Source organism: Pteronotus mesoamericanus, unplaced genomic scaffold (genome assembly GCF_021234165.1).
Source record: "Pteronotus mesoamericanus isolate MK-2021 breed Mesoamerican mustached bat unplaced genomic scaffold, CSHL_Meso_final contig_263, whole genome shotgun sequence".
Classification (NCBI taxonomy): domain Eukaryota; kingdom Metazoa; phylum Chordata; class Mammalia; order Chiroptera; family Mormoopidae; genus Pteronotus; species Pteronotus mesoamericanus.
Window position 1 is genome coordinate 8,742,872 of NW_026555112.1, and position 18,090 is coordinate 8,760,961.

Consider the following 18,090-nt stretch of genomic DNA (forward strand, 5'->3'; position numbering starts at 1 on the left):
CAGGAGGCAACCAATCGATGTTTCTCTCTCCCTCTCTTCCTCTTTTTCTAAAAGCAATGAAAAAATATCTTCGGGTGAGGATAAAAAAAAAAGTGACTTTTGCTAGTGGTTTTTTCGATTTTTTTGTCTGGACAAGTTGATGCTGTGCGTTGGAGCCCTCAGTACTGGAGCCCTGGTCCCACAGCCCTGCCACCTCCACTGGCCAGCAGGGCTTGACTGGCTCCCCTCACAGGGCATAGCTCCAACTCTCTGAACCCCCCTGCTGCCACAGCCGTGGATCTGGGTGCAACCCAGCCCCCGGCGCCTGCCCCTGCTGGGCTCACCCTGGTCCCCCGCCAGTGGCAGGGTCACCCACGGCCCGCAATACCTGTGCTGCAATGCTGTTTTCTCCTTCATCAAGCTGACTGAATTTTCCTTCCTTGTGTGATCATTTAATACTTGTTTCAACCACCAGCCTACTCCACTGTCATCCTATAAAGAAGGAGCCCTGTGTGGGTCCCCCCAGTATGCCCAGCACCCTCTGTAGTGTGTGACACATAGCAGGCACTTGGTGAACAGCTGCTTAATAAATGAGCATGAATTATGCTACCTCACGTGGAGAAAGTAGCGTTAACTCTCCCAGTTCTCCAATCACAACCATAAATCTGCTGTATCCTTATTTTCCTGAAAAAGACAAAGACTATACAAACTTCCCAAACACAGACCCTCCTAATTAGATAATCAGGTGAACCAGATAATTGGGCACCCAGCCTTTCAGGGCCCCTTAGCCAGACAGAACTACAAGCTGAACCTGAATCCAGGACCTCAGAAAACCTGCCCAGAGGCTAGACTTCCTTCTCCACAGAACCCTAAGCCCTGATCTTCTGCTTGGTCTTGGCTTTCAAAGTGATTTACAAATCAGCTGCTGTGCACATGCCTACTGGATGAACTCTGATGAGACACATCTCCAAAATCCTAACCTACTTCAACTCAGCACTCTGCTGGACAACTCGTCATCAAGGTCCCCATCCATGGAAGCTTACCACGCTGCGGCTTGAGAACTCCACCATGCTCACCTTGCCAGGTATCCTCTTAATCACTTCATTGCAATCACCTGATGTAGTGGGTGCTGTCGGGGGGGGGCCATCCAATGCCCCCCCCCCCACCAGCTGCTGTGAGTGTTGATGCTCATGGCTCTCAGCTGAGTCTCTCTCCGGGCCTTATCCTCAAAGGGAATTTCTCAAGGTCACATCCCTCCCTGGCAGCAGGCAATGACGGGAGGATACAAAAGCGCAGTTATGGGACAATTTTGAAGGGCTGTCCCACTTCCATATCTTCCTACGTGATTGGCTGAGGCCTCTGGGCATCATTACAGTCCAAATGCTCTATCTGGCTGATCCTGCTTCCTTCTCCCTCCCATTCCCCTCCCCCATACACATGTGCACTCAAACATACTGGTCCTACGGGCTCTCCCCAATAAAATTCTTACATGTCCAGATCTGTTCAGAAGATTTCCCAAACTAAGAAAACTAAGCTCCCTGACAAGTCAGTAACCATAGTTATTGGGACATTTGGTTTGGTTTTTTAGTACCTAAACAATGTGTATGAAAAAGTTAGAGCCCTTATACTTCACGGGTCAGTAATTTTCCCATAATGAAATATAAGTATCCCTTCCACTTACAACTAGGGATAAAGCAAATGTCTTTATGGAGTGTGTTTGGGGAACTCAGAAGCATGTTTTGATAAAGAACAGTATTGCCAAGGATCTTTAAGAAGGTCCCTTCATAGCACTTACCTGTTGGTAACCATACATTCTTTGGTATAGGAAGCTTTGTACAAATGCAGAATCTCACCTACATGCCCCCACCACCGCTTCTGAAAGAGGAAGTGCAGTTGAACAAGATCTCCAGGTGACTGGCATCCTCGTTAAAGTCTGAGAAGCACTGGTTCAGGATTAAATGAACCTCAGTCAAGGAAGCCACCTTCACTAAACGCGGGGTGGGATGCTCTGTCTGGGGCCTGGCTCACTCTCTGTCTCACTGCTTCACTAATAAACTCACTTTCACTTTAAACCCAATGCGGGCTCCCATTTGAATTCTTTTCTGTGCAAAGCCAGAACCCACAGTAGGTCGCAGATCCTCGGGCTCCCAACCCCCAGAACACCTGCATCAGTCCCCGCTCACCTCATTCATGCCCTTTCAGCCACACTGGTTGTATTTTAATGTCTTATCCTCATCTCTCCTTCCTACCAGAGGTCCTTTACATGCTGCTGCTACTATCTGCACACTCCTTTCTCTGCAATTCTCTTTATAAAAATAAAATAAAATAGATGAGTGGATAAAACAACTATGGAACATTTACATAATGGAATACTACTGGGCCATAAAAAAGAAGGAAATTTTATCCATTGCAACAGTATGGATGGACCTGGAGAACATTATGCTGAGCGAAAGAAGCCAGTCAGAGAAAGACAAATATTATATGATTTTACTCATATGTGGAATCTAATGAACTGAACTAAAAAGGGAAATGGGGACAGGCTCATTGACGGAGAGCAGAATGACAGCTAGTGGCAGCGGGAGGTTGGGGGGCGCAGAGGGATTGAGGAAAAAGGGAAAAAAAGACATGGACAGCAGTGTGGTGATGGCTAGGGGGTGGGGGGTATAAGGGGCCTAAAGGGCAATGGAAAAACTACAATAAAGATTAAAAATAATTTTAAAAAATCACCAAAATAAAATGAAGTTTGAGAACTACTGGTCTAAACTACAAAGCTTCAGTATCATATTTCACCTTGGAAATACTTGGGATATCCACTCACTCATATACCACAACCATTAATCACCAAGTCCTACTGAAGTTCTCTCCAAAAGGTCCCTTTTGGATCATATTGCTCAATCCCAGTTCAGGCCCTAGTATCTCTTGGGGACCACACTTTGAGTAACAAGAGTTTAGGTGACTGGGTAAATGGATGACTTTATTGGAGCATTGTAATGTTTTTTTATTCTAAAATATATCATTCTTGCAAAAATAGATTTAATATATCTTTAAATCACGTTTTTTGGTTTCTTATATAAGAAATCCTCAAGTAACTTCACACTGCATCATTTAATGACTTTGTGCTCATGGGCCATTAATCATTCCTTGATTCACTGTTTTCAATCTTCTAAAACTAAGTAACCACCACACACAACTGTGCTAGAATCAGAATTAAATGATGGGACATAGCCTTGAATTCTGGAAAGGACAATATAGCCAAATTTAGAACAAGAGGAAAACAGGAAACTTGAATAAAGCTCAGGGACTTATTTATCTTAGCCAATTCTCTCGTCGCGTGAACATTTCCAATGATCTTCTCGGTTCTAAAGTACAGGTGATACCTAACTAATGTCAGATTTTCTCAGAGAAGTGGATAGTGTGGTAGTTAAGATTCTGGGCCTACTCCCAAAAGTAATTTAATCACGGGATGCCAAAAAATAAATGCAATACCTGAGTAACAGCCCCAGAGAACCCAACCATCCTATGCAATAATATCTCTATGGATAATGCATTCAGTGTTCGACCTTGAATGTGAAAGATACATTTCCCGCCAGATGCTCTGGAATCAATCAGCATCCGTACACCATCCCGTCGCTTGGAACAGCAGTCCCTTGCCTGACCAACCTCCACTGAAAAGCCTGCCTTCCACTGTGACGTCTTCCACCCAGTCAGTATTCTAGAAAACCACAAATCACCTTCCAAAATGCCAGGACAAGTAGCTTACTTGCTATAACTTCCTAAATTAAATAGGTTAACCACCATATAAACCATAGGAAATTTATTCCAAAATTAAAATGGAAATACTGTTTCAGGGATATTTTGACAAAAGCAGAGGGAAAAGTGTGTAGGTACCCATTCCATTTTTTTTTAATCATATAAAATGTTCAATTAAAACCAGAAAAGCCAGAGAAAGGGAGAGGAAAAAATAAATAGCAAACAAAGGCAGTGAATAGAGTGCAGTTACAAACATAGTAGATATTAATCCAACCATAGCAATAATCATTTTAAGTGTAAATGTAAATGGTCTAACTCCATCAATAAAAGACTATCCGAGGACCAAAACATAAGGCAGAACTTTATGTTGTCTACAAGAAACCCACTTTAAATATAATGGTTTAGAAACTGTGTCTAACTTACACGTGTTCTCCTTTTTACAGAGAGTAGCCGTACTCCCATTACTGCATACCATGAACTTCACTGGCCTAACACAGAAATTTCAGCTTTAGACTGGCCGGGAACATGGTACCCCAGTGGGGGCAGGTCAATGAGCACCTCTGGGCGTTTCTCAAAGGGAGCACGCTGTCCCCAAGCTGGGTCAGATTGCTCTCATCGCTGCTCACATCAGTAGCTCAAGTTGCAGGGTCACTTTCCGAGGCACCCTCCCTCTGCAATTTAAAACCTCCCTGTTCCCTTCAGCATCATTCTGAACGTACCTGATCACAATTTGCTGAAAGAAACTTGTGCTATTAAACGGGTACCTCTTCTAAGGTACTTGACAGCTCGGGCAAATTGATAGCATCACCACAGTTCATCATATCAAGTTTTCAGAGCTCACACATATGGAAGCACCAGTGAGGCCAACGAAGGAACTAGGACGGGTAAACGGACATATTCCTTCCCGTGACCAAACACAGTGCCGTGCTCCAACTATCGGCACCGAGTAAAACCCAGCTTCTCGGGAAATGATCACTGATCTGGAATAGAGAAGAGTCATTTCCCTCCTCCCTTCCCTTTCACAAATGAGGAGCATATTTAAAGCCCAGAAGGAGTGTTTGGAAGGTCCTCGTTCTAAAACTTGATTCTACCAGGAGACGACTGGGGGAAAGTGGTGAGACACAGGAGACCGGGGAAGGAGGGCACAAGGCAAAAGGGATGGGTTCTCCCTTATTCCTGTGCATGGGGATGCAAGGAGGTTACCTTGAACACAAATGAAGAAGCTGTGATTTAAAACAGAATTTCAGAGGACTGTGCACTGGGGTTTTGTGGGCAAGTAGCAAAGGTGTCACCTGTATCCTCAGGAAGAAAACTCTCTCTCTTTGGAAAGAGATTCACTCCTGGATTTTGATTAAAGGGCTGTTTGCAAAAGACCTGTGTTGCATATAGGCTGAAAGTTATGATAACCCACGAACCCATTCTCAATGATCAGACTACCAGATTACTCCCACTAAACAGAGCTCCAGAGAATAGGACCAGACCTGATTGGTGTTAATCAGTGGTTCTCAACTGATCCCCCCACCCCTGGACATTTGGCAATGTCTGGGGATATTTTTGCTTCTCAGAATTGGCATTCAATTGGGTAGAAGCCAGAGATGCTACAATGCACAGGAGAGCCCCCATGGCAAAAATGACTCAGTACAAAATGTTAACAATGCCAAGGGTGAGAAACTGGTATAAGCGTAGAAGAGTAAAGACCTAGATACAGCATGAGATACAATATAGGGAGAGTTAAAGGACATGGAGAAACATGAAAAAGGGAAAATCAAAAGTGGTATGGACATGCTTTTTCAAACACAGCCCCAGGAGAGCGAGCGAAGCCCTGGGAGTGCCATAGAGGTCGGGTCCATTGCAAGGTGAAGGTATGGCACGTAGGAAGAGAAACTCAAAGGGAAGAAGCAGCATTAATGATGAACAATGGGACAGTGAGTTAGACACCATGTCACATGCACTGCAGGATATTAGTACCATCTCTGGCCTCTACCCAGTAGATGCCTAGAGTACCTCGGGCCCAGTTGTGACAATCAAATATATCTCCAGCCATTGCCAGACGTTCCCAGAGGAACAAAATCATTCCTGGTGGGCAGCAATTCGTTCAGAGGGATCTTTCTGAATTAAGTATATAAATATACAGGATCCAGCAGAAGTAATGCCTGCTTGAATGTGGTTTGTAGGGTAATAATATGGGTGTAAAAATTTATATTTTTAATTGGAGCATTTCACCTAAAATGTCATATGCTGTGCTTGAGTGTGATATCATTACATTATAGAATTACATGCTTATGATTTTGTAATGAAAGATTTTGTAATAAAAAGGGGTATTATTTGTGCCGGGGCTTGCATTTTTCTCTCATTTTCTTAATCTTAGTCCTTCCTTCTAGGTTTCAGTCCCTAATTTTCTAAAACAGGCTTTTGATCATTTTTTTCAGTAGACATGCATTGGGTATACTCTCCCAGTCTTTTTCCAAAAATATTCTTATGCTGACCTCCCTTTCCAATGATCATTGAGCTGGATCTGAAATTCTGCATTGACTGTTTTCCCTCCAATATGTTGAAGATATCAATGCACTGTCCTTGGGCTTTTATCATTAATATTGGAAAGACTATTTTCAGTTTGTTTCTCATTTGCAGGCAATCTTTGCCCCTCAAGTTGTTTCTAAGAGTTTTTTTCCCCTTGTTTTTTGTTTATTCACCATAATATGTTTATATGTGGATTTATTTAATTTCTTCTGCGTTGTTTCATGAATCAAAAGATGTGCATTTCTCTTCAATTCTGGAAAATTCTCAGACATTGGCCCTTTTCTGTTCTTTGGTATTCTCTCTATTTTCTAACCCAGAACAGGATTTCTAATCAATGAGTGTTGGAATTCCTCGTTCTGTCCTCTATATTTCAATCTCTTCCTCCTTATTTTTCTAGCTCTTATCTCTCTATAGTGCATTTGAAGTAATTTCTTCAAAAGCATCTTCCATGCCTAATTCTCTCTTCAGCTGCATCTAATCTGCAGTTTAAATGGTCATAGAAAACATACTTTCTAATGTTCAGCTGTACATTGACGAAACTAATATGCAATTTAGACACTAATTCTCAACTCAGAACTGTACATTGAGTAGCTAACCAGATATATGAAAAGAATATTATATTGCAGTGTATTAACAGCAGAATTAAAGATTATAGGAGTTACCAGTGGAACAAAAAGGATAACTAAATGTGCTGAGGAAGAAAGGAAAAAATTCATAGAGGAAGCCACCTCTTAACTAGGTTTCGAGAATAAATTTTCTAGGAGATATAAGGAAGAACATCCAAGCAGATAGCACAGCATGTGCCAAATCATGACTCTTTAGGGAACAGTAAGGAATTAACTGTAACTACTGTGTGGATACATCTGAAGAGGGTGGTGGGAGATGCTAGAAAGGCACTTGAAGCTAGTGAGGAAGGCCCTCGTGTACCATGTGTGTATTCTACTGGCACTGGGGAAGCAACAGAAGTGGTCAAGGCGGTGTAGGTAGAAAGAGAAAGGTGGCACAGAGGAAGGGAGAGAGGGAGGGAGATAGATATGAACTTGGGAATGCTAACCGTGTGGACATGGAAGAATTAAGATGTAGGGAAACTGGTTACAAGATGACTACATTAATCCAGGTAGAGGTAATGAGAACTTGAGCTGAGGTACTATTGGTAGAGGTGGAAAGGGGGCTCTGAATTAGAGACATTTCTAAGGCAGACGTATGAATGTGTTAGCCAGCTGGCTATAGAGGCAGATGGCCCACAGAAGGGTAGGCGTAAGGACACCAGTTATTGGATTGGGAATATGAATGGACAGTGAGACCATTAAACAGTAAGAAACTGAACTTTTAAAGCAACCAGGAACCAGGAAAAAAGTTCCATTCAGGGAACATAAGTTTTTAAATGTATGGGATATATCCAGGCAGAAGAGTCTGGTAGGCAGTTGTAAATACATCTTTAAAGCTTGTCAGACAGGGAAATACTTCTTCGGAGCCATCAGATGCAGCTAGCCACCGAGTACGATGGAAGGGAGTGAGAAGTGGCTGGGGGTAGGGAGTAACCAGAAATGCAGGGGGTGTCATGGTGATGACGTAAGTTGCAAAAATTGAGACATCAAAAATTGTGTGTCAAACCTACACAGAACAGCTAAGATGGAGACAGTTTCCAAACTTTCCCCCTATGGTTCTTTCAAATGTATCTTCTTTTAATTGAAAAAATAATTTAGTAATACATTTTGCACTCAACATATTTTACTAAAACATTTTACTGTTATAATTTTATAATACCATATTTTATTACTATGTTGTTAGTATTTTAATAGTATACTAATTAAATAATTTAATAACAAACGTGTGTGTGTGGTAAACTAACATGAATCATCTAAGTACTTACCACACTGAATGAAAATACTTGATTTACTTCTGTCTCCTCTTTAGACTCTGACCACCTTAAAGACGGGTGCTGCCTTACTCAATTTTCTGTTCCAGGGATTTATCACAGTACATGGCACAGTGTGAGAACTTTGTATGTATTTGGGAGGACAGGTGGACGGATGGCTGCACGCATGCGTCGGGGATGCGTGGATGAATACGAGCAGATGAATATGAGCAGATGAACTGAGCGAGCTCAAAACTGGAGGCTGTTTTTCCTACTTAACTTGCTACAATTTATACACTGACTAAAACATTGGATGAATTCTTAAACATAAGAAAACTCAAACAATTAATAAATAATTGTGCGGTTATTTTGTGCCGACGACTTGTCAGCTCCTCCACATCAGAGCTGCAGTTTATGCAGAAGACAGACAGCTTAGCAATATGAAGGGAGGAAGTGTCTAGCAAAACCTGGAACTTGTAGGACATTCTGATTCACTTGCACAGAGTTTTCTTCAAACAAGGAGAAGAAATATGTGTGTGTGTGTGTGTGTGTGTGTGTGTACCGAGAAGTAATAAAACTAACCATGTTTTTAAAAAACAAAAAGAAAAAAATGAAACTGGAAACTTTCATACAAAAATACATATTAAAATCAATAAATGCTCGTAAGAGATCAAATAAATGTAATAGGTGATCTACATATAATCATAATTGAGACTTAAGCTATACTAGTATCTAAATTTTTCTATAATAAAATATCACATGCTTGTGTAATACATCTTTAAGTTCAGGCTTACTTTGTAAGTATATGAATAATAATGATAATAATGCCGCTTGCTTGAAAAAATTCAATATTTTATTGCCAACCAATGGAAAGTGCCAAGAAATGAAGGGAATTATGAGTTTTTAATTTGATTTTGGAAACCTACAAGTTAAAAATAGAAACCTCTTCCAAAAGTCAGAGTACAGGGCTCTATGCAAAGAAAAAGGCCAATTCAATGGGAAAGGTGGTAAAATGCTAATTTGACAGCTGCCATTCCACATACTTCTTTGTCAAGAAATGTCATAACCTTTCAGCTATCTGGGCCCAAGGCAGCACTTTATTTCTTAAACTGAGATTTTATGAAACTTTTAAAGCAAGCAGAGTCCATTTTCCTTCGTAACAACATCAAAACCCAGGGGATTTCAAACTTACATGTGGAAAAATACCGCCCTTGATCATGATGTTTCTACTCTCAAACTAACTCTCAATGAGGACAACCAGAAAGGTGGGCAGTTTTGCCGTGGCAGAGCTGATGGTATGCAAATGTCCCCCAGTGCTCTACAATATTAACCTTTTAGATTTCCATCCAGCCATTTAACCATGGGTGCTTTGGAAGGGAGGCCCCCAAGACGTGTATGGGAACCTCAGAAATCAAAACTCCTGGAAGGACAGCTTGCAGCTGAAGCTCACGCTGTTCCATGTACACAGCAGCCCCTGGGGAAGAGCCCAAGAATTCTCACTGTTAACAATTTCAAGCGGAGTCTGCAATCTGCTGTTTAGATTTGAAACTTCCGCAACCTCAGAGTCTCACCTCTAGGTGGCAGCATCTGTGAATTGTTGTGTAATGTTGAGTGTCAGCATTCAAAGACTGATTTCCAGAGCCGGAATTACACGTTGGACTTGGCCGACTAAACCATTATTTCTAAGTGCTACAGCTATATAAGAAAAAGGTGGCAGAATAGATTTTATATAATTTAAACCTCCAACTCAGACTTTTTATTATGAACACAATTAACTGGCTATCCTCGTATAGATAGGTAAGACTTTCTGTAACTCATTTAAAGTGTAATATAAATTATAAATTTTAAGGCAAGGTGTTATAAGCAGTTTTCTTGACCTCATTTTTTAAGCCATACCTATTCAAAATCACATAGATCAGCAGTCTGCAAACATTTTCTGCAAAGGACCTGATAGTAAATATTTAAGGCTTTGCAGGCCAGATGGTCTCTGTCACAAGTATTCAGTTCGACTGGAGTCACACAAAAGCAACCATAGACAACACATGTATATATGAGTGAGTGTGGCTGTGTTGCAATAAAAGTTTATATATGAATATGAAAATTTGAATTTCATATAATTTTAATGTGTCTCAAAATATTATTACTCTCTTAATTTTTTTTTTCACTGTACAAACTAAACATTTGTCGCCTCCCAAACTTCATATGTTAAAACGCCGATGCTGGAGTGATGGTGATAGGGCCCCTGGGAGATGCTTAGGTCATAAAGGCGGGGCCCCCATGCATGGGATTAATGTTCTTATAAACGGGACCCCAGGGAGACCCCTCACCCCTGTGCTGTGTGAGGAGTCTGAAACCCAGAAGAGGGCTCTCATCTAGCCCCACTGGCCCCCTGATCTTGCACTCCAGCACTGTGAGAAATAAATTTCTGTCGTTTATAAACTACCCAGTCTGTGGCGGTTTGTTATAGCAACTTGAGTAGACTGAGACACCAATCATTTTTAAAAAGTAACAACTATCCTCCTTGGACTAAACTAAGCAAGCCAGGTCTGGCCCATTGGCATTGATTTGCAGGCCCCTGACACCGGCCAAACTGATGGAGCAATATGAACCGGTAGTAACGGAAGTATTCAAAAATGATTTTTGATGACTTTTTTCAATACGAGAGTTTACTACAAGATAGATGCCCTATCACTAGATAGAGGATTAAAGAAATTTAACAAACTGATACAAAGTCACATGGCAAAACTCGGGATTCTGCTGCCGGGTTGATTTCCAGATGGTCATTTTATCAAATAGTACTAGGTCAAATACGGACTTAAGTCAGACACTTACAAACACACCCTACCATCCTGGTACAGCCAAGCTATTAATGCAGGGGAGAAGGGGGGAGGGGGGGGGGGGGGGGGGGAGTTGTGGGAGCCTGACACCACGTGAGCAGAAACACAGACACAATTTGGTCAGCAGGCGAGTGAGTGAACCTTAAATAGATGGAGTCCTGAATCTCCAACAGGAAGTCAGCTATTCTTACCTGTCGTGTCTTGACTCAGGGTTTCCTGGCTGCTGCTACTGTAAGAAGGCACTGGAGTGATGGACAGTGACGCTGGGCAGGACAAGGGCGTGGCCAGCTCAGTCTTGCGGGTGAGGGTCTGGTGATACACGGGGATGCCTGCATCTCTGGAGACGAAGAGAGGCAGGTCTGATGGGAGGGTAGGTCTGCCTTGAGCATATGGATTTTTCCAGTGGGTGAGCCCAATTGCAACAGGCCCAGAAACGTCATAACCTAGAGAGACAAAGACACTAGGTCAAGAGCCGCAATAGAAGCCTTATACGATGGTGCTTTTTATCTATGAGTCAAATCAAATACCACTTGAGATAAGGATACATTACTTAACAAATACACAGGCTAAAATCATCACACTTAATAGACCTTATTCATTTATTCAACATACGTTTATTAAGCACATACTATGTGCTATGTGCTAGGTGCCCAGTCTGTTCCCTTAAGGAGCACAGGGTCTAGGAAAAGCAATTTGTGGGGAAACAGGCCCCATTTCTGAATAATTTTTCATTGAAGAAGCTTGGTTGACCAGAATGCCCAAGGAAAGGGAAACTTTAGAACAGGCTGACTGGGTTGTTTGAACTTTTCTTAGCAGATGACCTTCCTAAATTGGAACACAGTGAAGGTGAGTGAATCTTTCTTGAGCAAGGGCTCTGGAGCCTGTGGAGAAACTCAACAAGAACGCAGATCCTCAATGTTCAGAACTGCAAGGAGCCAGAGCCACAGTGGAAGATTGGAGTGAATACTACTGACCCAGGACTAGCCCTGAGTATGTTTGCTAGACTAAACTTCTGATGTAAATTTGTGTATTTTTTGTGATCAGTAATCTTGGATCTCTCACATGTGCAAAGAGTTGTACTGGACCATAGAAGTGAAATTCCAGAATACTCTCTTTAAATCAATGTTCCATTATGTTTTTATTAAAAATGTGAAAACATATTACTTTCTATTTACACCAGAGAATTCTTTTACAAGAAGAATAATTACAGGGCCATGTTTTCCCTTGCCTAGGTGCTTTATTCAGAAACTCGCTTAAATCCCCTTTCTCTTTTCATATTCCCAAGCTCCTGGGGATTCATTATTATAGAAGAGAACAGAGTACAGAGCGTTATGTCTAACAGCCCCAAGGAACTCTGGACTATCCACAATTTCAGGTTTTACCATTTTTTAAATAAAATTATAGCTGATTTATAGCATATACTTAATTTTGAAAAGATATTGTTCACATAGCTAATAAGCTGAGGGGGTGGTTAAGTTCAGGAAAGTAACCACATTTACTCCAAAGTGGTGTTCACTAGCAAATATTTTAACCCCTGTTATGGATAAAAATGAGCTATGATAATATCTACATAACTATGTTGGAATATAAGTGATCCAGCCTAAATTTAAAAGTAGCAATGAGGTCAAGTATTTTGAGAGGACAACCAACCATCCAGGGAACAGCTGGAGTCCAAGTATCAAGAGGCAAGTTATAAGAACGTTGCACTGGCGGCCTGCCCAATCTCCCTCACCCCTCATCCTGTCCATGGCAGGGAGTCGGGGCTCAGCTCTCTTTGAGGTCTATCGCCTGCTAGACCCAAAATCATAAAGACAGACATGTAAGCAACACTCAGAATTACAGGCTCTCTTGCCATGGCTGGTGTGGCTCAGAGGACTGAGTGCCGACCTGAAGACTGAAGGGTTACCAGTTCAATTCCCAGTCAGGGCGCATGCTTGGGTTGCAGGCCAGGTGCCCAGTTGAGGGCGTGTGAGAGGCAACTGATCTATGTATCCCTCACATGTTGACATCTCTCTCCCTCTCTCTCCCTCCCTTCCTTTCTCTCTAAAAAATAAATAAAATCTTTTTTTTTTAATTGCAGGCGGTCTTAAGAAAGAATGATATTAACTAACTATTAAGTTTTTAAATTTCTCATACATGGGTAAAATGAAAGTTTACTACAAGAAAATAAGGAATTATCTAAGGGTCTCAGGGATAAATTGAAAGATTTCAGAAGGAGTCAGTTCTTTGTTTCTGGAAATTTTTTGGCACCTCTGCTTTGGACAGGACATAGGTTCCTGTAGGAAATCCACAAGTGTGCAATTTACTTAAATGGAATTCCCTCACCAATGGGACACTTCGGTGTGAGATGATTCCTCTGTAAAGGACAGAAGTGCAGGAAATGAAGGGGGAAAAAAAAGGAGATTTTAAAAAAGGACTCCTTGGATGATCCAGCAAGCTGTCTTCCCCCTAGTACGTAGTGTCTGAGGTTGCTGATGATTTTCTACTTTTACTATAAATATTGCAAAAGTGCTTTGTGCCGAACAGACTGTGGGCATTGGACACTGCACAATGCCTACGCAGGACCCACCTGCTCTTCTTCACCCCAATGGTCATATTTCACTGGGGAGTCATCCCAATCCTGCTAATCCTGTGAATCAGGGGAGGTGATCCCCCTCCTCACCCCTCACTCCCCTCCCTCTGGGGCAAGGTCTAAAGAGAATCTCATCTCCCTTGTCAATGACTGGTTCAAGGAAGGATGGCCATGTGGCCCAATCCCCTCCAATGAGATAAAGACAATGAGGAGCCACTTTAGAGGGAAGCTTCCCAGTTCCCAAAGTGAAAGCCAAAGGCAGGCACCAAAGCTCCTTCCCCTCTGATCGCTGTTGTGTCTAAATGCAATTCTTGGCACCGTGACAGCCTGGCTGCCACCACGAAGGTAAGTTCCCTGAGGAAAGCAAAGGGGAGAAGGTCTTTCACAACGTCATTGAGCAGCTCACTGCACCTGTCCTCAGGACAGGCCTGCCTCTGGCCGTCCTGTTACATGAACTAAAACATTTCCTTATGGTTTTAACCACTGTGAGTCGGGGAACGGAAGCCACATTCCAGGGCCTTTTGTTATCCCATCACCTTCTGAGGAAACTGTCATACCTACCTTCCCTTCAGAGGCAATGCCATAGGTCAGGAAGAACCTGTTATAGTAGTTCCTGGGGTGGGTGTAACAAAGTACCACAACCCTGAAGGCTTAAAACCACAGAAATTTTTTCTCTCAGTTTTGGAGTTAACAGTATAAAAGCAGGCTATCGGCAGAGCCGAACTCGCTTTGAAATCCCTGGAGGAGAATCGGTTCCATGCCTTTCTCTCCGCTTCTGATTTTACCCACAATGCTTGGTACTCCTTCACCTACAGACATATCACTCTAATCCCTGCCTCCATCATCACAGGGGGTTCTTCCTGCGTCTCTGCATCTCTTCTCTTGTTATCAGGACACCAGTCACATTGGATTAGGACACACCCTGAGTATGACCTCATCTTAACATGATTCCATCTGCAAAGACCCTATTTCCTAATTAGGTCACATTCACAGGTAGCAGGCATTAGGACCTCAAAGTATCTCTTTTGGCAGGAAGACAATTCAGCTCACAACATCTTGACATGGTGGCCACAGCTAACTAGATGAGACAAGGACACTTGGCCCATAGCCAGCCAGTCTGCAAGATGACAAGTGATTAGCTAGGCTCTAATCCCAGCTCTTACTACCCATGTTTCTCCAGGTAACTTTATTAATCTCTAGAGAACTTAGTTTCCTCATCTGTTTAAAGTGGGGGAAATAGCAGTATCTAGGATTTTTGTGAGGATTAAATGAGTAAACAGAAGAAAAGTACCTAGAACAGTGCTTGGCATAGAGAAAGCTCCCTCAGAGTATTATCCACCAGACGGTCCTCACGACTGTCACTGAGAAGTATCTCAAAAGAGAAGTCTCTATTCACAATGCATCACTCCTTATTCAGAGCTTTGCAGCCTGGCTCCCGTCCCATGATCCACTGACATGGCTCTTGGGGATGTCACCAGAGCCGACCTAAACTTGAACTCTCCGCAGTCTCTCCTTCTAGACATGTGTTGGGCTTTCCAAGAAATGTGCTCATTTTGCCTTCCGACCTCTGTCATTAGATCTACCCTAACGGTGCTTTCCCCAAAGACTGGCGGCGGGCCCTCTGCACGCTCAGTGTCGTCCTCCTCTCCAGCCCGCTCTCTCCACATTCCCGATTTCCTGCGGGGCACTTCGCGGCGGGGGCGGTTCCGTGGGCAACTCAGCCCAACGCGTGTAATCTACGTCCATCACAACATCTTCTTGACCTCTTTATTTCTAGGACGGGTTCAGACTCCCTGCCACCCTGACTAAAAATCTCAGGGCACGCGTGTCCTTCGCCAGATCCAGTCAATGACTAGGCCTGGCACCTCTTCCACGCCTTCCCCTCCAGACCCGCCTTTCCTCCCACCTCGCGCGCTCGTTACTGTCTGGTGTCAGGACTGCAGCCACAGCCACTGTCTCTGTTATGACACCAGATTTTCCCACGTGAAACCCATTCTATTCGCCCCTGGAAAACCCTTTCATCCATGAGTTCATCTTGCCACTCTCCTATTCGCAACTCAGAATGACCTCCCAGTGCTTAGCAAATATCGTTAGGAATGACCATTTTAGGTTATTTAGTGTTTTCAAGCCAGGGTCCAGGAGCACTCCACAAGAATTTTTAAATTTTTTTAATTATTCATTTAATAGTTAATATAATTGCATCAAATTAATAGATGCCTATTGTGAACCAAGTTCTGCCACATAATTTTCGTGCCTGGGTTTGCTTTGGGGCTTCCATCACGTTGGCACCAACTGGTATACTTAGTGAGAAAAAGAGGGACAGGGATACGTCAAGGTACGTTCATGCCAGTGTGCCTGCGTGAGCACTAACAGAGATTTCACAGTGGGTTAAACAGAGAGAGGTGATGGCACGGCAGAGTTATCCTACAATACCCAGCAATAAAGTGCCTGAACCTATACTTTTGCAGCCAGTACCAAAGTGCCTTGCAAGCAGTGAGTGCATTCTAGCAAAATAACAACATCCATCATATTAGAGTAATATAGTGAGCTTCTGTTTCTTTTTCTTTTTTTCTTTTTTTTTTTTTTTTGCTTTACAGTGTTTTAAAATGTACTGATAAATTTGGCTATTTGAAATTTTGGAATAAACTTAGTTATATGTCTGAACATATTTAAGTACCCTTATAATAAAAATAATTTTAATCCATTTGAGAGGGTCATAATTAGCATTTCTTTTTATAGGGGTCCCCATTACTGGAATTTGAGAAACCACGATCTAGTGTTGAAGCGCATGAGCTTTCGTGCTAAGCAGAACTAGATTCAAACCTTGGGCACATTTGTTTCTGGCTGGGTGGCAAAGAGCAAGTTTCTTCATCTGTAAAATGGGGAAATAACAGTACCTCCTTGAGAGTCCTCATTAAGTAAAATAATAAAGATCGGCAGCCAAGAGCAGCTGGCACATAAGAACAACAAATAAATGTCAGCTGCAATTATCATCAGCATTTTATTTTTTCTAAAGCAGTAGCCAAGATTCTGGAATCAAGAAATTTTGAAAGGATGTGGAAAGGAGAGAATGGATTCAGCAAACACAAAAGTAATCAGGGTCACGCTTCCATTTTTGACCAAAAGAAAACATGTTTGAGGCTGAGGAGGAAGGCAGCTGGGAGAGAGGGTTTGGTGAGCCCGCATCCCACCCTCTCCTGGAAGGGCTCCCCATCAAAACGGGGAGGCATAGAAAGCAATTCGCCCTAAGCTGCAGGCTTTAACTTCCTGAGAAGTCAGGGGACAGGACAGCTGGTACACACAGCATAGCTATCATTCAATGGCGCTGACCTGTTGTTATTGTACGTATACATCCACGCTTCTCATGTAGTGTATGATACATCTCATACACACTTATGGGAATGAATGTGCGTTTTCTATTTATAGTGGTGATGTAAAAATTTTTTCTAATTAGACGAACATATATCTTAAAAAGCAAGGCAGTTTTAACATTAAGAACACAGTCGTGCAGGTGACACACAACTGAATGAGTTAAAGCAAATGATGAAAATTGGGGCAAACCCCGATTTTTAAAATCTCTCTGGACCACTCTGCCTCCTCTGCCCATTTCTGTGTAAATACAATAAAGATCCACAAGAGGGCGCCCAGGAAGGTGCATCCACAAGCAATTGCCGATCCTGAAAATAAAGGCTCATGTGATTGCATTTTCTACTCACTCCTTCCTGGGCGCTCAAACCCCCCACCCTTCTAGGCAATAATAAACTTAATAAAACAAAATAACACAATTTCTCACCTATGGTGATCTGGCTGACACAGCTGTAGTAACTGCCCGTCGTGGCAGTGGAAAGGTTGTAACTCCCGCTGCTCGCATCTTTGTCTGTTAAGAAAATAAAAGAGAAGGTCAGTTCCATTCTGGGAGACACCAGGACCACAGTGTAACTATGTGACTGCGGGTAAATGAACCAACTCTCTGTGTCTCATGCTCATTCAGTCATCACGCTTAGGGGGTGCTAGGTGCCAGGCACTCAGAACATTTCGACAAACAACCCAGACTACCCACACAATTTCAGTTCAATGTCACTGTTATTATAATGAAGGCTGAAGAGCCCTGGGGGAGGGGGCGTGGCAAGCAGGGGAGGAGAGCAGAAAGACTCCTCCACGAGGCAGCTGCAATAAACTGAGGAGAGGTGAGGTGGCCAAACCACAAGAGACGTGAGGTGGACACAGACAGAAGAGGCTACGACCCCCTCAAGGCTCAAAGTATAATGCGCTGCACTGGATTCCTTGTGATTGTGAACAGGAAATGTTCTAGACAGAAGGGGCAAAAGAAATGCATATCGCACATTTACGTAACATCTTAGCATTTCACCCACTTGTCTCCTGCATCAGGTACCACAGGGCAGACTCCAGCCCACCTCTGTGATGTGAGACCCGGGACTCTGGCAGCGGACGGCCTGGTCTGAGGTCACACTACAGCATACAGCAGAACAAAGCTCAAATTCAGGGGAAACTGCTTCAATTGTATACGAAACATGGCAGGGCATCAATAACTGATTTTTGAAATATCAAAATAA

General features: G+C 42.7%; 1 protein-coding gene across 1 annotated transcript in view; it reads right to left on the bottom strand.

Annotated features, from left to right (window-relative positions):
* ANO4 (anoctamin 4) overlaps positions 1-17,427 on the bottom strand; it is a 323,866-nt gene extending 306,439 nt beyond the window's left edge. The window contains exons 1-2 of the mRNA XM_054574503.1: positions 17,310-17,427; positions 11,136-11,387 (exon numbers count right to left, since the gene is read on the bottom strand). Of these exons, the coding sequence (XP_054430478.1) occupies positions 11,136-11,387; positions 17,310-17,427 (370 nt within the window). The remainder of the gene's footprint in view (positions 1-11,135; positions 11,388-17,309) is intronic.
* Positions 17,428-18,090: the final 663 nt, after the last annotated feature.